This window comes from Hyperoodon ampullatus, assembly GCF_949752795.1.
Source record: "Hyperoodon ampullatus genome assembly, chromosome: 9".
Classification (NCBI taxonomy): Eukaryota; Metazoa; Chordata; class Mammalia; order Artiodactyla; family Ziphiidae; genus Hyperoodon; species Hyperoodon ampullatus.
Genome location: NC_136922.1, coordinates 18,475,445 through 18,498,961, shown reverse-complemented (window position 1 = coordinate 18,498,961; position 23,517 = coordinate 18,475,445). Strand labels below are relative to the sequence as shown.

Here is a 23,517-nt window from a genome sequence, read left to right as displayed (position 1 = left end):
GGGAGCCTGGTTGCAATTAAGTACAGGAAGGATATTAAAACTTTCAAAAGATATTTCTGTAAGCCACAACAGAAGAATAAGAGCAACAGAATAATTGGAACCACATCCAAACCCACTTCCTTGTTATTTACCAATATCATGTAAAGAATACTGTTTAGATGCTGACATTAGACAATCTTCAGTTGACAACTTTAAATCATATTAAGACTAAGAAAAAAAAAATCAAAGAATTTTATGACAAGGGTTAAAAGTTTATAGCCTTGAAACTACAAAAAATTTGGTGCCCACTACCAACCACATCCCGACAACTGTCATGTCTCTAGGGTGAAATGGTTTTGTTGTGGTTGAGGCAATCATTTCTGAGTTAATTATTAGCTACTATTCAAATCAAGTGCAATTTGTCTATTGTACATTAGATCACTTCTAAGAGAGAGGGGACAAAATTTCATTTTTAGCAACTGATACTGAATGTTATAATCATTCATTTGTCATCCTATGCAATACAATCAAAATGAGTAGAAAACTATGTTTTTTACCACTGCATGAAATGGCAGTCATTTTCCAGGCAGCTGAAGTTAAGTTCAAATGTCATCTGCTTAATGCAAGTGAACATTTATATAAAAAAAAGAAAATGAATACATTTTTTAAAAGGTGAAGTTTCCTATTACGTTACTTTGAAAAGTATCTAGAAATAGCACTTCCCATTTACATAAAGCGGATTTTAATCATTTTGTGGTTTGGTTTTTAGATCTAAAATCTACAAATGTTATCTTAAATTGACAAACAAAGTTAAGTTAGTCAAGGTTTCTCTAATATTAAAAGATATAATAATTATGATAAAATCATGTCAATAACCATCTTTTTAATCTCAGCATATTTCTAACATTGTGAAATATTTTTTCAATAACCTAATAAAATTAATGCTACTCACCAGTAGTATACTTTCTAACAGACAAAGAATTTGCCATATCCTTTGTTGCACTAGAACTTCAAAACAACCCACTATGTTAGTATAGTGAACATCTGTTGATTGGCTCCCCATCATCCTTTTCCCCTTCCTCTGGCCAAAAAATAACTCCACCATTCTTCAAGGAAATCATCTCTCCCCAGTCAAAGCCATGTGGTCTGGGTGGAGTTAACCCTGTCCCTTGCATCAGGAATGGCTTAAGCCAATCAATATACTTTATCTTTCAGGACTCATTAATTGGTTCAGGAATAGTTCACTTAACCCAGTCACTTAACAGTCACAGTCTTGTGTTCTGGGACTTCTAGGAAAGGGCACTTCCTTTCTCTTCCATGGGAACTACTGAACAATTCAGAAACTTTCCTGGGTGGTACAGTGGAAGGATGTAAGATCTGGAACAAGAATTGCTAAAACTTTAGCTCCTCACAATGAAGAATGGAGAAAAGGGGAGAGACAAGAAGAAAGGAATGAAAACAGGAAAGAAAGACAAACAAACAAACAAAAAAAAGACAGAGAAAAGAGATGCCCAAGGCTAGAGAAGCACACATGAGAAGAAAAGAGAGAGTCCAGAGCCAAAGAATAGGGCAGAGGCAAAGGATCAACAAAAAATGGAGCTTAGGCTGTAGTGGGTTCAGAGAATGAAAAGGCTTTTATCACCCATGGTGTTGCACTTCAGGAAGGCTTCAGCATAAATTATTACCTGTACCACTGCCCTTTGAAACTCTGTAACACTGCTCACAGCTCAGGGGTTATTATGAATGTGGCAACGGTAGCAGTATCCAAGGAGACATAGTCTTTGGTTGAAAGACCATCACCTAACAGAAGCCTTAAAAAGTTAAAATCCAGATTCCTAAGCATGATATATGAGGCCCAACCACATTCTGCAACCCCGTTAGGGAAACAGAGGGAACTATATATCACCTCCAACTCTCCCATACAACTTGGCTACCCCTACTGCTAAACTTTGAAGAGCTATGTCACCTCCCACTCCAAGCTACCTAGCACAGAGCCTGGGATACAGTTAGTGCTCAGTGGACTAGAGCTGAAACAAAAAATCCAGTCATCCCATGACTCCAAATGCTATTTTTTCTCAAAATTCTCATATTTCAAAAAAAACACACTTGTCCATCAGGTTAAAGTCCATGATGGCTTTCACTCAGTGGGTCTAAACATGATTAGATAATGACCCAGAAAAGCCCACTTTGTTGCACGACCTTACTGTAGCTCTTGGCATGCTTTTGGGAGGCGGGGGCAGTCTTACTATGTGTTTCCTTATTACTGAATGCTCTTTTGCTTCCCCTGCCTCTTACTCAATTTGCCTTCTCCCCTTTAGCTTCACCACGGGAAAGCTGGAGCTTGCCTGTCCCTCCATGTCAAAGCTTTTCCTTCATTACGCAGGGGAAAGAGAATGATTCAGGATGTCAGAAACCAGAGGTCTTGCGGTGACTCTGCTGCTCAAGTAGGTCAACCTCTCCTAGCCTCAGTTTTCTTATAAGTAAAATGAGAATAGAAATACCTGATCTACCTACGTACCTCCAATGATAATTATGAGAGCAAAATAAAATAGTAGGTGTGTAAGTGCAAAGCTCTAAAATAAGGCATAACAGATTTTTATTGTTAAAAGGTAGTTAATGACAATGGCCAAGATATAGAAACAATGTAATTGTCCATCAATGGATGAGAGATAAAGAAAATGTGGTATGTACATACACTGGAATATTATTCATTCATAAAAAAGAAAGAAATCTCGCCATCTGCAACAACATAGATGGATCTTGAGGGCATTACACTAAGTGAAATAAGTCAGACAGAGAAAGACAAGTACCATGTGATCTCACTTATATATAAAATCTAAAATTTTTTGAAATTTTTATTTAAAAAATATACCAAATTCATAGCTACAGAGAACAGATTGGTGGTTGCCAGAGGTGAGGGACAGGGCATGGGCAAAGTGCATCAAAAGGTATAAACTTGCAATAATAAAATAAATGTCACGGGGATGTAATGCACAGCATGGTGACTACAGTTAATAACACTATACTGCATATTTGATAGTTGCTAAAAGAGTAGATCGTAAAAGTTATCACAAGAGGGGCTTCCCTGGTGGCGCAGTGGTTGGGAGTCCGCCTGCCGATGCAGGGGACACGGGTTCGTGCCCCGGTCCGGGAAGATCCCACGTGCCGTGGAATGGCTGGACCCGTGGGCCATGGCCGATGGGCCTGAGCATCCGGAGCCTGTGCTCCGCAACGGGAGAGGCCACAGCAGTGAGAGGCCCGTGTACCGCAAAAAAAAAAAAAAAAGTTATCACAAGAAAAAAATTTTTTGTAACTATATATGGTGATGGATGCTAACTAGACTTATTGAGGTGACCATTTCACAATACATACAAATACCGGATCATTATGTTTGCACCTGAAACTAATATAATGTTATATGTCAATTATAAAAAGGTAGCTAATGAGCCTTAAATACACTAATAATTTTAGCTACCTTTGACTGGGTTAGCTACAGCACAATAGGCTAAACCACCGCTACCATGTTTGCCAAAAGCAAATCATTTCATCATTTGTTGTTTATCGAGGACTTACCCTAAGTCGATGATTTTCTACTTTTTTCTAATTTTCCCTAAGCAAGTTTAAGGGTTATGAGGCATACCCATTGGTAACAGTGGTTCTCTGATTGATCTCCAAAGATTGTTAGACCTGCTTTTTGACAAATACTGGGCTGGGCTTTGAGGATACTGCTGTAAGCAAGAACAAACATTATTCCTGCACACATGGAACTTACAGCCTCAAGGAGCAACATGAACAATTAAATATAGACACACAACCAAAGTGTGCATGAGTTTGCATTTACTGTACCCTCACTTTGAAACAGCCCTACCAGTGATTCCACCCACCTCCATGCCCACCCCCATGGAACCACACACCTCCAGATTGTGAATCACTGTGTTAGGTGCTAGAAGAGAATTCAACTCTATAATACTCTACAAGAGAATTTTTTCCAAAGCTAATTAATTCATCATTGACATAAGAAAAGCAATCTGGGTAGAGATCTGAAGACCTAAGCAGAGCCCCAAATACAGGACCAGCTACATAATTTGTGAGTACTGGTGCAAAATGAAAAATGTAGGGCCTCTCATTCAAAAAATATTAAGAATTCCAAGGCAGTGACAGCAGAGCATTTAAGTTAAGCCTAGTGCCTTCTGTGACTGCATAGGTCACACACCTATGAAATCTTCACGGCTTCCATATTTACTGGATGTGCAATTTTACCCAATCACTTAACCTACCTCAGGTTCCTTACAGCTATAAAATTAGGGGAGGAAGGAAAAAACTTTCAGCTTCTTCCCAGACCTGACATCTGCTTCTCTGTTAAGAAGAGAGATCATTCATTTGGAGAAAGAGTTCTTTTAGCCTTTTATTATAACCATTAAAACCCTGACTATGACTCAAAGCTAGTGTTGAAAACTCATAAATAGTATTTCGCCTTCAATCGTATTAATGTTTTTTTACTTCTATGCACTACCTTAATTTTGTCTAAAAGAAAAAAATCTCCAAAGCAGAGTTCCAAGATTACTATTTTCCCATGTATGCCATTTAAATCTGAAATTCCCAACTGAGGTTTTTGTCTATGAAGTAATTTTTCCCACAGTAAAATGTCTCCTTGTACAAGTTAGATATTTTCTTTTTTTCCCCTCCTTGAAAAATTACCTATTCAAAATCAACTTCCACATATGGTACAGCATCTAGGTCTGATCCAGTGAAAAGGAGGCAAAGAGTCAATCTGGGAGTAAGTTAACCCTTTTATTCCACCAGCTTAGTATTTAGTATAACATAACTGACAGCTATCTAAGCCAAGGGTTCTTAATCTGGAGCTTATGGTAAAAATTTGGGGAAGTAATTAACTTGAATGGAAAAAAAATTATATCTTTATTTTCATCAACCTCTAACTAAAATTTAGCATTTTTTTCAATTATGAATGTAGACAACAAACCACAGGAGTATTAGCAGTACCTAAGTATGACTTGATCACCAGTACATATTCTACATATTTTCTTATATTATAGTTGCAGATATCTCAAAATATTATTCATGCTCAACATTACCTCAAAATTGCAAGTTATTGAACCCACTAACAGATATCCTGTTTTAATGTATTAATAAAACATCACATGTACTATTATAACACAAAATTGGTTTTTACATTGAAATAACTACATCTCAATATAATTGGCTCCCTCTGTAATCCTAAGTATCTCATTCTATGCATTTAAAAACATAATTCTGAGGAAAGGTCCACAGACTTCACCAGATTACCCAAAGGGTCCATAGCGCAAAAAAGATGAATAAACTCTGGTAAAAAGAAGTTACAGAGCTCGCATGACAATGAAATAGAAACAACTGTACTCCTGTCTCAAAAACAGTAATAGACCTATTCTAATAAAAACAGTCTTTAAAATTCTGGTTCAACAGCAATGTCTACATTATAACAAAACCTTCGTGGTCCATTTATTTTAATATGACAATATCAAGGACACCAAAACAGAACAGCTTTTGCTGTTGTTGTTTTGTTTTTTTGGGGGGTGGGGGAAATTCTGTTGTTTTGTTTTTTGTTTTTGCACATGTGACCACAGGATTTGGTATGAAAAAGTGTAACAGAGATACATGTTTTTATGCCACTATCTAAAATGTTATTTGGATTGGTACCTGGGATGACAGTAGGTTACAATCAATGAACAGTCCTTTTCCGGTTTTATATCTTTGTATCAATCCAGCCATAATGGCTCCATATGCATAAAGGCCAGTGGCAAGATCAGTCATGGCCACTCCTGGACGAACTGGATCTCCATCCTGATTTGAGGGTTAGGTTGAGAAAAACAGAGAAACTGAAAATTAAAACCATCATATGAGTTCACAAATATCCTAAGGTCAAATAAAAGAAAGAATTATATATCATGTGCACACATACATACACACACAAGAAATACAACAAATTGCTGTTGTGGATATCTGTTGGTGGTAAGGATATATTTACATTTGCTGTATATTTATTATTTTTCTGAACCCACCCCCTACCAACCAAACTAAACCAAACCAAATGAAATAAAAGACTTTTAAAAACATGTCTAAAGTTCCTTCTTAATCTATTTTACATTATTTATACCAAAAAAAGTAAATAAGTGAATTTGAATTTAAATGAGTTAATCTGTTGGAGAGGAAAGAGTTAAAGAAGTATTTTTTTCTTGTTGGCTTAGGAGGTTCTCCCAGGAAAGAAGAGGGCAGAAGACCTGGTTTAATCTCCTTATAAGCATGCTAATAACTGGCAAATACACTAATGGTATTTGCTTTAAAAAAAAAAAAAAAACAGACAGTATTTATATATAAAAGGCTTTTAGCAGGATACTCCTGCTTTAGAATTACTATGGTGAAGAAACCTAGCATCTATAGATTTATGGGGCATAAGGCATGAGCTATGCAACTATCTGGGTATAAAATGGAAATGTTCCAATAGCCCATCAGTTTAGTGTAATATGAGGTAACCCATGAACTCCATTTCAGATCTTATCTACTGCTCTGGGGTTGAGAATTTTGTTATTGTGAGAAGAAAGGCACTGGGGGCTTATCTCAATGTCCAGGAGCTCCTTCTGCTTCTCCTGTGCCTTTTTATTGCTTGAATCCTTAAAATTACAAGTAAAGCTTGATACCAATTCATGTCAGTCTTATTGACAATCCAATCCTTGACCCATATGTAAAGATATTAGAACAGTACCAGGCAAACAATAAGTGCCCTATAAAAATTAGCTATCAAATTTTTCATCAACATTATTATTAATCATTGTTGTATCAGATAGTTCCTATTTTTCACTACCTTGAATTCTGCCAAGTCTTTCATTGCACATAATGCCTAAAAAACCTATATTTCACCTAGTTGATCTATTCATTCATTCACTTCCTTATTCATTAATTCCAGCTATTGTTCAGTCATTTTCAGAAGCTAGTTTTTCCTTTTCTGAAGCCCATACATAAACTATGTTAATCATCTTACAAGACAGCTAAATTTGTTTAAAGCAAGTGAGACTGTATAGCGACTAAACTATTTTTCCCTGATTTTCAACACAATTTCAAGGAAGATATTGCCATAAAAATTGGAAACTTCTGGGGGCCTTCTAACTATTATTATTGGAAAAACTTGTAGTGGCGTGAATCCATAAATTTAAAATTAATACCGTCATTTGGATTTAAGATTATTTAATGTATTAAAAGTGAGAGGTAAGTTCAAATTTAAGTTTATAGAAATCATCTGCTTTCTTACTGTAATATTAATATAATCACATTTCTTGAGAAGTTTTCTATACTTCTCAGGCCAGTAGGAACAAATCATATAATAAGTCCTTTATATTACATTTTAAGTCTCCTGAAAAACAAAGACTATACCCAATATTCTAAAAATATCAATACATTATCCAGAATAATAGCATGATATGTATGAACATTAAATAAATATTGTCATCCATATATTAGAGACAACATTGTCACTGTTAAAAATGACCATTTGTGCCAAATATGTTTAGTGAAATACTAATTTAAAGAGGCTTGCTAACACATTTTAGATTCAAAGATATAAATAGGCTGAAAATAAAAGCATGAGAAAGGATATATCATGCAAACAGCAGCCATAAGAATGCTTGAGTGGCTATACTAATAGCAGACAAATAAACTTAAAACAAAAAAAGCTCTAGAGAAAAAGAGAGAGATTTTATAATGGAAAAGGTCAATGCATCAAGAAGATATAACAATTAAAATCATACATGCACCCAAAAATTGAACCACCAAAATACAAAAAGCAAAAGTGACAGATTTGAAGGGAGAAATAAACCCTTCATGAATAACAGTAGGGATGTCAATACTGAAATATGAATAGTGAGCAGCACAACTAGATAGAGGATCAAAAAGAAATAAAAAATTTAAACAACATCATAAACCAAGTATACCTAATAGATATAAAATGCACATTCTCAAGTGCACATGGAACATTCTCTAGGACAGACCATATCCTAGGCCAGAAAACAAGCTAAAATAAATTTTAAATGAGTGAGTTCATACAAAATATATTCTCAGATCACAATGAAATGAAATTAGAATCAATAACGGGCATATCTGAGAAACTCAAAAATATGTGGACGGTAAACAACGTACTCAAAAATTGGTGAAAAGAATGCAAAAGAATGAAGCTGGACTCCCTCCTCACACTATATATAAAATTAACTCTAAATGGACCATAGACCTAAATATAAGAGCTAAAACTATAAAACAAAAGAAAATATACGAGTAAATCCTCATGATCTTCAACTTGGCATTGATTTCTTAGATATGACACCTAATAGCAACAAAAGAAAAAAGATAAGTGGTACATCATGAAAATAAAAATCACATGTGTTTCAAAGTAAATGATCAAGGAAATGAATAGACAAAAAATGGGAGAAAGTTTTTGCAAATCACATATCTGATAAGGAACTTATAAACAGAATTTATAAAGAATACTTACAACTCAATAAGAAGACAAATAACCATTTTTTAAATGGGCAAAGAATTGAACAGACATTTCTCCAAAGAAGATCTACAAATGGTCATTGAGCACATGAAAAGATGTTCAGCATCATTAGCCATCAGGGAAATGCACATGAAAACCACAATGTGCTTATAACTCAAAACAATAAAGACAACCCAATTAAAATATAAGCAGAGGGTTTAAATACACATTTCTCCAAAGAAGATATACCAATGGCTAATAAGCACATTGAAAGACGCTCAACATCATTAGTCACTGGGGAAATGCAAATCAAAACCACAACGAGATACCACATCACACCCACTAGAATGGCTTTCATGAAAAAGAGAAATAATAACAAGTGTTAGCAGGGATGTGAAAAAAATCGAAACTCATAAGCCACTAGTAGGATTGTAAAATGGTGTAGTCACTGTGGAAAGAGACTGGCAGTTCCTCAAAAACTTAGATATAGAGTTACCATATGACCCAGAAACTTCACTTCTAGGTATATACCCAAGAGTATGAAAACATATGTTCTCCCAAGAAACATATGTACAAATTTCCATAGCAGCATTATTCACAATATCCTAAGAGTGGAAGAAACCCAAATGCCCATCAACTGGTAAATGGATAAATAAAGTGTGGTACAGCCAGATGACGGGATATTTCAGGCAATAAAAACAGTACTAATACATACTACAACATGGAAGAATTCTGAAAACAGTATGCTAAGAGAAAGAAACCAGTCACAAAATGTCACATATTATATGGTATCATTTTTATGAAATATCCATAATAGGCAAAACCACAGAGAGAAAAAGTAGAACTGGGGGCTGGGGGCAAGTAGGAATAGGGAGTACTGCTAATGGGCCTGGGGTTTCTTCTGGGGATGATGAAAATGTTCTAAAGTTGATTGCACACCTCTGTGAATATACTAAAAAACACTGAATTGGGGCTTCCCTGGTGGCGCACTGGTTGAGAGTCCGCCTGCCAATGCAGGGGACAGGAGTTCATGCCCCGGTCTGGAAAGATCCGACATGCCGCGGAGCGGCTGGGCCCATAAGCCATGGCCGCTGAGCCTGCGCGTCCAGAGCCTGTGCTCCGCAACGGGAGAGGCCACAACAGTGAGAGGCCCGCGTACCGCAAAAAAAAAAAAAAAAAACCACTGAATTGTACACTTTAAATGGGTGAATTATACAGTATATGAATTATATCTCCATAAAGCTGTTTTATTTTTTAAATACCATTATAATGCTGGTAATTAAAGCAGAAAAATAGAAATAAATAAAAATAAATTTAAAAAATCTTTTTAAAGGCCTGCTAAAGAACATGTATTTAGTGGGAACTCTAGAAGTTACATTTCATTCAAGGCTGCTTGGTGGCGATAATTAAAGAAGATGTACCATTTGTATTCTATTGTAATTCAGAGATGACTATGCTCATACTTTGGAAATCCCTTATAATCATATTCCTGTCATCTAAGAATTGTCAGCATGCCAGAGGAATAAGAAAGTGAAAATAAATTACCATTTAGTAAGCAGAAAATCCCACAGAGAACCACATTGTGGCTGTGAAGTGACTAGGTCTTCCCAGGTGCAATCAGGCAGTATCAGAGAAGGGGCTGTGTGTTCTCATGGAATCAAACTCCCCTTCCCCATCTGGAGCTCCATAGGAGCCCTAATGCCGTGACAGTACTAACCAGTGTGCCTCTTCTCCTCAAATCTGGGATAAATGGGGTGGTACTTTTTATGTCAATGGGTACAGGAATTCATCACTCACAATCTTTAGTAAAAATATATTTGAGGAAAAATGGGTAACTGACCTTGTTAAGCAATACGCCCTAGAATCTCATCATAGTTTGTTGGAAGAAGTGGATTTAAACTTATAAGTAGGCTTTTGGAAATGAAGTAAAATTTTTATTTTATTAAATTTTAATTCTAGAAATCAATAGTAGAATTTTGTTTTTCATGGTCACTTAGAAACTGCTTTAAGTGTATTCGGTTCTTTTGATAAGTTAATGTAACCTTTTTGTAAGAGCAATTTATGATGATTTTCCTATAAAACTAAAATGAGTGTGCCTCTCATCAACAAAAGTACAAGAAAAAGAAGATTCTACTTAAGAGTTAAGACACAGAGTTATAGTTAGAGGACAAAGTATAATATAAAAATATTAAGAGTCTTCCCGATCATTCACTTTACATATTCATTTGAGTATCTCTCCATTCTCACTGTTTCCATGTTATTTTCATATATTTTCTCATCCCCCATTCATTCATGTATTCAAAAACTCATTACAGGTAAAACCTGAACATTAGTGGAAAAACTAGGGAAGTCTGAAAAAAATGTGGGGTTTGGTTAATAGTATCATACCAGTGTTAATTTCTTAGTTTTGATCATTGTACTATGATTTTGTAAAGTGTTAACATTAGAGGAAACTGGATGAAGGGTATAGGAACTTTCTGTACTATGTCTGCAACTCTTCTGTAAGTACAAAATTGTTTTAAAATTTTAAAGTTGATAAGTAGAACCTGAATTAGTTCTTTGGAAAATAAAGTTTGACAATTTCAAAATGGTTTTTATTTTTAGAAAAGTATGCAATCTCTAAAGAAGGGGAAAAAAATAGGTAACCACCTAGAAAGGTGTTCATTTGTTTCCTTTACATCACAATCTCCTAAATTATAAAATTAAGAATTTAAAAAGTTTATTTCCCAAACACAATTTAAGACTGTTTTAACATTTCATTCATTTCTCCATATCTATTCTCACTACTTTCGGAGTTTGCCAAATGAAAAAGAAAAATGACGTGTTTTTCTAAGTTATTCATTAAAACCTCATCTGGTTAAAAAGTACATAAGAAACTTTAAATCGGTTCTGGCACACGTTCAATAAAGAGGCATGAATTTGAAAAGTCACCAAGAATTTTTCTCCTTAATCATATTACTCAACCTAATTACTTCATAAAACAACAAAAAATGTTAAAACTTTTTTAAAGTAGTTGGCTTCATTTTCAAAATAAAAAGTTATTGTTAAATATGTCCATGTCTCTATGTCATATTTTTATTTCAAAATGAGGCATTCACTATATAAATGTAATCTACAGAAAATTTTGTTTTTACTCTAGGGCACATGAATTTTTTAATGATCTATTTTCCGAAATATGAATTCTTCTACTATTTACTAACTGCATAACCTTTGGCAAGTTCTTAGCCTTTGTTAGTTTTTTTGTCAATTGTAAAATCTTGCTAATAACAAAATCTACCTCATCAGTTGGTATGAAGATTAAATAAGAAAAGGTGTATAAAAAAACTTTTTATGAATGTAAAAGGCTGCACAAATGTGACTTTTTCAAGATACTTGGTGTAGTGCTCTAGAAGACCCATCAGAAAGATTTGACAGGGGCTCAGGGGAGAGAGCCAAGATGGGAACCTCAATCAAGGACAGAGGAAAGAGGGAACGGATGTATTCAAGAGATACTTAGAAATTTGAATTCATAGACTTGGATTATTGATTGGGTGAGGGAGGGGTTAAATTAAATCAATTGGGGGGAAATCAATAGGAAATTAAGCTTCTTAATATGACGGTAATATTTTGATTATGAAAGCCACCATAAGTATGACTTGCAGCCCTAGTTAGGAAAAGTATCGTTAGCAGAAATAGAAAGAGCAGCACAGAGAACAAAAGGTGGTATATTCAGATCAAACGAGGGTTTTAGCGACACCACAGTCACTGCCTTCACGCTTGATGAGCACAGATTCTGGAACTACACAGTATCTGAACCTTCTGTTCCAAGCACAAAATCTACTCGAGCCATTCACTGATGCTAAAGAATATGCTTTTAGCACAGTTACATACAAATTGTCACAGAGTAACATTTCCCCTACATGAAGGAAGTTCTGTTGAATGGCTAAAACACGGAACTCAAAGCTGTAAATTCTACTAGTAGGTGCCTTCACTTTTTCACCTATAAATAGGCATAACAAAATCTATCACCTATGTGCCTCAGTGACATTATGGAGTCCTCCAACCTAAATCACATATTTTTAGAACTTGAAAGGATCCTATAATTAAATCCCCATATCAATGGAGGCAGAGAAGCAGGAAAGTATACAGTTGTTAAGAGATCAGTCTCTGCTACTTACCGGCAAACAGATCCCTGGTAAGATAGAGAAAAGAGAGCTAGCATTGTAATGCACTTCTTTTAGGCTAACAGTGTTGCACAATACCAACAAGAGAAAGTCTTTAGAATGTTCACCTAGAGCCTGGAAGAGGAAGATTATTTTTTTTAATCACATCCTGAAAGGCTCAAAGTTCCACCCCACCTCCCACCCACATACCTCCTTCTCAGCCTCGACAGAGCACAAGGCAGAAGCCACAAACACAAGAAATTGGGATGCCAGAAGGAGGGAAGTAAAGAAAGATTTAAGAAGATGAGGGAGAGAAGAGTCCATCCTCCTGATGCACCTGCCACGCCAGATAGGCGACTCAAGAGAAAACGTAACAAACTGACTTGTGCCATTCTCTGGATCCCACGTGGATGCTTGCTGACCTAATACTAAGAATTTCTTTCTGATAATAAATTAAAACTTTCTACCCTTCCAAACATTAAAGGTACAACTTAGAGGTATCGGACTTATAGAAGGCAAAATTCTATACTGCACTTTAAAACCAGTACCTAACTTTTTGCACAACACTTAGGAGCAAGCAATCCTTGTTACAGATGAGGAACAGCAAGGTTACCTAAATACCGTAAGATGTTACAAGCGTTTAGCAGCTAAGTCAGAAGGAGACCCCAAGTGACCCTGAGTCCACTGCCTCTACCACATTACTGGATTCAGTTACCTTCCTTAAGGTTTCATGACCAGGTCTGGATACTTAACTATTTTGTATTTAGTAAACCAGTAAGAAGCTAGCTTCGGGTCTCCTGCATGTCCATAATGTCATGTACAACTTCATGCTCTTCAAAGTGCTTTAACATATGCTGTTACATTTAGCTCTCAGTAAGAATTCTGTAAGTACCAATAGTATCTCCATCTTACAGATTATGAAAGAAACATTTAGATGATGAATTAACTTGTCAAAGTCACAGAGAGCAAATGGTACAACTAGAACTGGAACTCAGAAATTCTGACCCCAAAGCTCCTGATCTTTTCACTACCACCTTGCCTCCATGAATAATTCCAATATTCATCATCTCTCCTTTACAGACAATCACTAGAAAGCAAAAATTTTAAATGAGTGAGTTGATTTGTCATTTCTACAACTACAATTAAGAAATAATCAGTTCTGATGTGGGCTGGTTTGTTCTACAAAATTTAAGTGAATGGCAAGCAATCGAATGCATCTACAGAAAAACATGCTTTTACCACTCTGAAAAACGTAAACCAAAACCTTTTTCAGAAAATAACTGGAAGAATCCATTCACTGGGAGCCTGCTAAATTAAAAAGGTAGACAAAACTGGGAATTCCCTGGCGGTCCAGTGGTTAAGACTTCCACTGCATGGAACACAGGTTCGATCCCTGGTCAGGGAAATAAGATCGTTCATGCTGCACAGCACGGCCAAAAACAACAACAACAGCAACAGCAACATCATAAATAAATAAATAAATAAATAAATAAATAAATTTATTTATTTTAAAATTTAAAAAATTTTTGAAGTAGACAAAACTACAAATTTTCAAAGATCCCTTAACACGCCAAACATACTATTTTCTTGTCCAGAGATTAAATACCATCTAAATTATTCTGAGTTAGCTCCCACAGTGAGATGCCCAAAATATCATCTAGCCTGGCTGTCCTCTTGAGTTTAAATAGGGCTAGACTGAGAGAAAATGGAATGGATGGTTGGGGAATTGTGATATTTTAAGGGATGGCCTAAGAAACTATTTGAAAAGTTATTTTGCTTCTTTCCATGTTGTTCTTCAAGAAAAAGTTTCCTAGTTATACTTTCTGTGCTACAGCTTTCAGTGCTAATGGATCAGAGAAAAGCAGAAACAAATCTAAACATCAAGATCTCTAATTTCTGAGACAAAACAACTTTCACACCCACTAAGATCGGCATATAGGGCTTCCCTGGTGGCGCAGTGGTTGAGAGTCCGCCTGCCGATGCAGGGGACACGGGTTCGTGCCCCGGTCTGGGAAGATCCCACATGCCGCGGAGCGGCTGGGCCCGTGAGCCATGGCCACTGAGCCTGTGCTCCGGAGCCTGTGCTCCGCAAAGGGAGAAGCCACAACAGTGAGAGGCCCGCCTACCGCAAAAAAAAAAAAAAAAAAAAAAAAAAGATCGGCATATAGTCAATCCTATATTTAACAGGCCTCCTCTGAACTCAGTCTTACATATTCCAGAAGTAGCTCCAGACCTTTATAAGAGTTGTCTATTTCCGGTATGATTTAGGTAAGCCATACCTAGAAGCAACAAAACAGATGAACTCTTGAGGATGTTCCCTGTCCTATAATTTTACCTATTTCATTTAATTTTCATTTCTCATCAATAAATGATGTCTCAAAGAACTACACTATGGATTTTGAATGCAATTACTTTTGAATGAAAAATCTTTCTACACCAGTGTTACAAGTTATCCAATACAGTGCTTCCTGAACCCTCCAAGATAAACTGGATAGAATCATTCTGTGTAGTTGTGGTGGCTACATGCATGGAGTTGCCAGAATAAGCCAAATAAATGCAGCAGATGATCTGGTTTAAAAAATTATTTTAGTCTTATTTAGTTATGACAAAAATTAGATGGAACCAGTGACCTATTAAGGCCAGTCTCGGAACACAATAATAAACCATCAGCACATAGGAGAACATTTAACTTTCTCCTGTCTATGGCAGTACATTTGTTTCATCCAAATGGATTATCAAGTCATTAAGATACAAGTTTTAAAAAGTGGAAAACATATCCTTTTTTACTCGCTCAAAATTGCTATCTAATGTATCAAGAGATAGCTTCTCTGTTCCTTTCATTCTGGTTCTCTCTTTGATAATTAGGTTCAGACACTAAGAGTAGAAAATGTTTATATTGAGATCATAAAGCTTAGTCCATAACCAATTTTTGCCACAGGCAAAGCCATGAAAAGATCATTTAAAGCTACAAAAAGTCCATTGTTACTAGCAGATTTCTCCACCAAGTGGAAAGACTGTGCCTAAATCCCACCTGCTCTTTACGTAGCATTGCAGCATGTTGAGAGACTGTGACAGATTGTATTTTCCAAAGATGGCTGCAATATCCCCTTCCACATGCCCTTTTAGTACCTTAACATTCCCTGCCCGCATCAACAGGTGGAGTCTAATTCCTTTCTCCTTCATTCTGGGTGGGTTTGTGACATGCTTGTAACCAATAAAATTTTGCAGAAAGGTTACAGCATGACCTCCACAAGTATGTCATAGAACATATGTATTGGTGACTTTGCCTTGTTTACTGGAACACTTGTGTTAGTGGAGCCCTGAGCCCCCATATAAACAGTCTGACTGCTCTAAGGCCACATACTGTAAGGAAGCTCAAACTAGCCCATGCAGAGAGATGCTGTGAAAAAGTCCTGAGATTAGATGGGGAGATGCCTGGCAGCCCCAAGCTGCTCCAGCCCCCACTGTTCCTGCTTTGACTGCAACTGCTTGAGAAACCCCAAGCCAGAACCACCCAACTGAGTCCTTCCCAAACTCCTGACCCATGGAAAATATGAGAGTTCATAAAATAATTGCTCTTGGTTTTTTTTTTTTTTAGATGTTGGGGGTAGGAGTTTATTAATTTATTTTATTTATTTTTGCTGTGTTGGGTCTTCGTTTCTGTGGGAGGGCTTTCTCTAGTTGTGGCAAGCGGGGGCCACTCTTCATCACGGTGAGCGGGCCTCTCACTATCACGGCCTCTCGTTGCGGAGCACAGGCTCCAAACGCGCAGGCTCAGTAGTTGTGGCTCACGGGCCCAGTTGCTCCACGGCATGCGGGATCCTCCCAGACCAGGGCTCGAACCCGTGTCCCCTGCAATAGCAGGCAGATTCTCAACCACGCCCCGATTGCTCTTGTTTTAAGTTACTAAGTTTCAAGGTGATTTTTTACACAATAATTATTAGCAGAATAGAGATCAAGGCTTACAAATGACCAAGAAGAAAACTAGGCTACAATGCAGAAGGAATACCTGGGAAATAAAAGGATATAAACTACACTTCTTATCCCAGTTTTAGGTGTTCCAACTTCCCTCTGAAACTATATGCAAAAATTCTGTATGTTAATTTCCTAGAAGACGTTTCATAGCTTTCATCAAATCCTCAAAGAAGTCTATGACTCTTTTAAGATATATTAAAAATTGATTTATAATTTTGGAGAAGACTTTGCAACTAGTTTGGATGACTGAAGCAAACAATGAATGTGAAGGTATGATAAGAAATGAGGCTGAAAAGACAGTCTCGTCAAGAAGTGGTGCTGGGAAAACTGAACAGCTACATGTAAAAGAATGAAATTAGAACACTCCCTAACACCATACACAAAAATAAACTCTAAATGGATTAGAGACCTAAATGTAAGGCTGGACACTATAAAACTCTTAGAAGAAAACACAGGAAGAACACTCTTCGACATAAATCACAGCAAGATCCTTTTTGATCCACCTCCTAGAGTAATGGAAATAAAAACAAAAATAAACAAATGGGACCTAATGAAACTTAAAAGCTTTTGCAAAGCAAAGGAAACTACAAACGAGATGAAAAGACAACCCTCAGAATGGGAGAAAATATTTGCAAACAAATCAACGGACAAAGGATTCATCTCCAAGATATATAAACAGCTCATGCAGCGCAATATTAAAAAAACAAACAACCCAATCCAAAAATGGGCAGAAGACCTAAATAGACATTTCTCCAAAGAAGACATACAGATGGCCAAGAAGCACATGAAAAGCTGCTCAACATCACTAATCATTAGAGAAATGCAAATCAAAACTACAATGAGGTATATCACCTCACACTAGTTAGAATGGGCATCATCAAAAAATCTACAAACAACAAATACTGGAGAGGGTGTGGAGAAAAGGGAACCCTCTTGCACTGTTGGTGGGAATGTAAATTGATACAGCCACTATGGAGAACAGTATGGAGGTTCCTTAAAAAACTAAAAATAGAATTACCATACAACCCAGCAATCCCACTACTGGGCATATACCCTGAGTAAACCATAATTCAAAAAGACACATGTACCCCAATGTTCATTGCAGCACTATTTACAATAGCCAGGTCATGGAGGCAACCTAAATGCCCATCGACAGACAAATGGATAAAGAAGATGTGGTACATATATACAATGGAATATTACTAAGCCATAAAAAGGAATGAAATTAGGTCATTTGTAGAGACATGGATGGATCTAGAGACTGTAATACAGAGTGAAGTAAGTCAGAAAGAGAAAAACAAATATCATATATTAACGCATATATGTGGAACCTAGAAAAATGGTACAGATGAACTGGTTTGCAGGGCAGAAATAGAGACACAGATGTAGAGAACAAACGTATGGACACTAAGGGGGGAAAGTGGCAGGCAGGGATGGTGGTGGTGTGATGAATTGGGAGATTAGGATTGACATGTATACACTAATATGTAGAAAATGGATAACTAATAAGAATCTGTTGTATAAAAAAATAAATAAAATTAAATTAAAAAATTTAAAAAAAAGAAAGAAATGAGGCTGCATAGCAACCAAAGACAAATCATGAAGGCCTGATATTATATATCTAATGAGGTTAGGTTTATTTGTTCATTTGCTTCCCTAACTATGATAGGAAATAACTGAAAGGTTTCCAGAAAAATATAGTTCCAAGGTCAGTTTTATTGAATACAAATTAAATATCACTGGCATCACTTTGTAGATTAGAGAGGAGTCATAAGAATCATAAGGTTTGAGAGTTGAGGCAGGGAACCAAGGAGAAAATTACTGCAATTATTCATGAAAAAGATCAGAGGCCAAACTAAGTCAACAGCAGTAGGAATGACAGGATGGAACAAATGGTCACAAGAGTTAGAACACAGAACCCAGACTTAGTGAATGTTTGGACAGAAGTTTAAGTTTCTGAGTTTGGGTTAATAGTTCAATTGAGATAGGATAAAGGAAAAGAGAAATAAGTCTGCTGAACTGGTTTTTTGTTTGTTCAGTTTAAGGAGTATGTCCAATCAAGAGTTGAATATGCAAACCTAAAACCCAAGGGAAAAAGAACTGGGTGAAAGATACAAATTCAAGAGCCAAAACATTATGTGTGGTAGTTAGAACCACGCTAGGTTTGAGATATTATCTAGGAGGAACATATTGAACAGTGCTACCCAATAGAAATATAAGGTGAGCAAAATAAAAAGTACATATGTAGGGGCTTCCCTGGTCGCACAGTGGTTGAGAGTTCGCCTGTCGATGCAGGGGACATGGGTTCGTGCCCCGGTCTGGGAAGATCCCACATGCCGTGGAGCGGCTGGGCCTGTGAGCCATGGCCGCGGAGCCTGCGCGTCCGGAGCCTGTGCTCCGCAACGGGAGAGGCCACAACAGTGAGAGGCCCGTGTACCTCAAAAAAAAAAAAAAGTGAGATAAGAAAGGAAAAGTAAGTCAGGCAGAGGAAGACAAGTATATGATATCGCTTATATGTGTAATCTAAAAGAAAAATGATACAAATGACCTTATTTACAAAACAGAAACAGACTCAGAGACTTCGAAAATGAACTTATGGTTACTGGGGGGGAAACGTGGGGGGAGGAATAGATTGGAAGTTTGAGATTGACATGTACACACTGCTATATTTAAAACAGATAACCAATAAGGACCTACTGTAAAAAATAAATAAATAAACAAACAGAAAGGAAAAGTATCCACTGTAGCTTCCAATTAAGAGGTCACTGGTAACCCTCCCAAGAGCAATTTCATTGGTGAGGGGGCTATGGAAGCCAGAATGCAATGGATGGAGAAAAGAAACAGAAACCACATGCCCTTTTTTCACAAAGTATTAACAGTACCTCTTATTACTTAAACCAGTGATTCCAAAACCAGGTGGATTATCAGAATCACTCAGAAGGCTTTTCAAGAATACAGATATACAAGTAACACCACCTCAGGTTTCTGTTTCATTAGGTCTAAGACATGGGAATTTATGTATCATTTAGAGTTGTCTAAGCAATTCTAAAGACTTCTGGTATAGAGTAAAATCAGAATCAGTGTGCCTAAACCTGAAAATCCTTAACTCAATCAGGCTCTGAAAGTCTTGTAGGATTACATCCCATAGTTCTGTAGTGAAAAGTTTCTCAACATTTCTTATCCCTCAGGACAGGAATTATGATTTACTAGCACAAATGTTAGCTTTATTACAAGTTCAAAGTTCTTTTCCAGTGACCATGACTTCAGGCCAAGTATTTATTATTTTTGCACTTGCTTATCCTCAATCTATAAAAGGAATGACTTAGAGATGACTAAAAGTACATCTGACTCTACTTAAAGGCATCGTTTTTACACAGATTTTATTAATATTAATATAAATATAATTATAATATAAATATAAATATAATATAAATTAATATAAATATTAATCCTCCTAATATTTTAGAACTTTTCATGCCAAAAGTGCAGAAGTCTCCTCCTCCTTGAACATGCAATGAAAGACAGAAATTAAACTATTTTCTCAAAAGTTAACGTGGAAACTATTCCTCAGTTACAACTAAACAGGGTTATGGTTCTCGACAGCCAGTCCAGGGGGCAACATGGGTGAGAAGAACATGGCTCAGAACTAAGACTAACTGAGCTAAACCTTATTTCCCTTTATTTCTTCAAAGCTGCACAATTGCCCCTTCAGGGACCTCTTTAAGCTCCTCCTTTATAGTCACTTCACCCTGATTTTACTTAGATGAAAATGCTTGAGTGTAGAATACACATTGTGATTTGTCATGCAGTCCAGTCTCCTAGAGAAGTTACTGACTCAGAATTTAAGCTCTCATTAACTTTCCATCAAAAGTCTCTATGGTTCATACAGCCACTCAAGACGCTCTGCATTTTCCTTTTTACTGTGTAAAATGACAGTATGAATTAAACAGTACATCCTTGACTAGCCAATCTTTCCTACAAAAGAACTTTTAAAAAAGAGAAAGAAATTCTATTGTATTAGTTTCCAAAATAAAACAGTACATAAAGACTCTTGAAGCTGAAAAACTCTCAAAGGATCATTTGGTCCAACTTCCTGCCTTTAGGCAGGTAAATTTCTAAATCATCCAGGAAGATGCTTATCCCTCTCTCCTTAAAGATCTCCAGAGGAAACAGAGCAGTTATTGAGTATCTAATACATGCCAGGCATGCACCAGAAAGGGAAAAGGAACTAGCATTATTTCCCAGGTGTTTGCCTACACATTATCTCATTTAATCTGAGTACATTTTCCAGGACGTGTGTTAGTACTCTCATTTTTACACATGAAAAAAACAAGGTTCAGAGATGTCATGTGGGACTGGGATTTCAAGCCAGGACAGGATCTTCCCCTCTGCCATGCTAACAGAAACCGCATGACCTGTTTCTTCATGCATGGCAAGGTTCAATACCCTGATGGTCCAAAAGCTCTTCACTTAGCTAACTAAAATATCTTCTCTGATATGAGCTCATTTTCTCTTATTCATTGTTCTATGAACAATAAAAATAACTCTTCCACGTCCTCCCCAAAACAGATGAAAACGGCACTCAAATCATTTCTTTGCCTTATCTATGGCAAACAAATCCAGTCCCTATAGACTTTCTCACTGGAGAAACTATTTTATATCCCTGGGATAATTTTGGCCATTCTTTTTAGGATTTTCTCTGATTATAACACTTTTTCAAAGTATGATGACTCAAAACAAACACAATGCTCTCAAAAGTAACCACTTACTGAGATAGGAAAAAAAAAAGAGGGGGAGGTTTTTTCTTTCATAAGATTCAGAAAGCAAAAACATTAGGAAGAAACTTGTTTAAATGACTTTTAATCGTTACCTCAAGCTGAATGTTTTTTCCAAATATTTTTTACCATATTTTTCCAGTCACAACCCAAAAATTCCCTATTCACATTTTCTGAGTATGAGGCTTATATGAAGTGTTCCACCTAACAGAAGACTCTCTTTTTATTTTTAAGTATGTCCCTTAAAGAACTCCAAAAGGAATCTCAAATACTATAGCTATTGTTACATGTATCAACCTGTTATTATCAAACTGAAGTTGAATCCTTAAAGATTCCAAATTCATATATAACAAATAATCAATGAGCACCAACTCTGTAGTGGATCTGTGTTATACTCTAGGGATATAAAAAAGTATCCCAAAGACACTCCTTGAATTCAGGCACTTACATTCCAAAGTCAGAGACAGATCGACATACAATAAGCAACATAATGAAAATTACATTGGAGCATAGAGAAAGAAGTGGCAAATTTTCCCTAAGGAAGCTAAGAAAAAAAACAAGTCATAAAAGATGAACAAAAGTCCTGTGTATCTAGTTAAGGCTTTCAATAGGGGCACTACTGGCATTTTGGAGGTGACATTCTAGATTCATGAGCCTGTCCCATACCTTAAGGATGTTTACTCATCCCTACCCCAGCACTAAATGCCAGTACAACCCAACCATCCCACACATCATTTTAAAACTCCCCTGGAGTGGGGGTGAAGATGACTATCCACAGATGAAAACCATTGCTAGAGCATAGGATACCTCAAGCTCAGAAATGACATAAGAAATAAGTAGGTTAGGGACTTCCCTGGTGGTCCAGTGGTTGAGAATCCACCTTCCAATGCAGGGGATGCAGGTTCGATCCCTGGTCGGGGAACTAAGATCCCACGTCCCGCAGAGCAACTAAGCCTGTGCGCCGCAACTACTGAGCATGTGAGCCACAACTAGAGAGCCTACGTGCCACAGCTACAGAGCCCATGTGCTCTGGAGCCCGCACGCCACAACTAGAGAGCCCGCACGCCACAACTAGAGAGAGGAGCCCACGCACCACAACGAAAGATCCCGCATGCCTCAACAAAGATCCCACGTCCTGCAACTGAGACCCCACGCAGCCAAAAATAAAATAAATAAATATTTTTTTAAAAAGAACCACTTATTTAAAAAAAAAAAAGATGGGGGAAGACTATTGTGCTTGTTTTTCAGTAGAACATCTCTGAAAGGATGCAAAAAAAATGATAGCATTGACTGTCTCTGAGGAGAAGCAGGTGAATTGAGGACAGAGGGAAGGAGATTTACATTGTAAACTCAGATACAGAGTGACAAAGACAAACCTGGTTATTATATAGAGAGCTCTCTTTCACTCTTAAAAGAGTCCTGATTTGTATGATAAATTATATAGTCAACATACTTGTTTCTTGTAGATTTAGCATTATATGAATGTATTACCTCTTCAAAAATACAAACTAAATACAATACAGTGCCTTTGGATAGCAATGTAAGACTATTTTCCTTTTGTGTAATTGTTTGCGTGTCCTTAGTTTTTAAAGGAGGAGATAAATATCTAAGAAGCATCGCTTGTAAACTTGATGTAATCCATCCTGCACATATGGACCAAACTAACTTATGAAGCACAGCTTTCATCATGTCACTCCCCTTCTGAAAAACCTCCCTAACTTCACTGTGAGCAAATAACATCTCAATTTCTTGGCTTGACCTTGAAGACTTTCCAAAGCACGGCCTTAATCAAGTTTCCCCCACTATTCTGAAACTTTAACTCTCAGCTCTTCCGTGGCTGGCCTATTGCTCTTCTCTAGGTATGCCTGATTCCCTTCTACTTCCCTATCTTTGTTCACTCTGCGATCTCCACTAGGAATGCCTCAAGCCATCTGAATCCTATTCACCTTTCCAGGTACCATTCAACTCAAATCCCACCACCTTTTTGAAATCCCACTCTGAGCCACATTTATATTTTACTTGCAGTAAGTTATAGTGATTTCTCTCCAACAGATTCCATGTAGGCCATAAATTAGATTTTGAAGATTTTATTAATTAAATTAAAAAAATTTTTTTGAAGAGCATCTGT

General features: G+C 36.8%; 1 protein-coding gene across 3 annotated transcripts in view; it reads right to left on the bottom strand.

The window, feature by feature from the left end:
* The window catches only part of SUGCT (succinyl-CoA:glutarate-CoA transferase), a gene marked incomplete at its 5' end in the record, with an annotated part of 675,080 nt that overhangs the window by 586,503 nt on the left and 65,060 nt on the right, over window positions 1-23,517 (bottom strand). For 2 of the 3 annotated variants that reach the window (XM_079711399.1, XM_079711400.1), the window contains one exon: window positions 5,674-5,817. The exons of the other annotated variant lie outside the window; for it this stretch is intronic. In XM_079711399.1, the coding sequence (XP_079567525.1) occupies window positions 5,674-5,817 (144 nt within the window). The remainder of the gene's footprint in view (window positions 1-5,673; window positions 5,818-23,517) is intronic. 3 annotated transcript variants of the gene reach the window in all.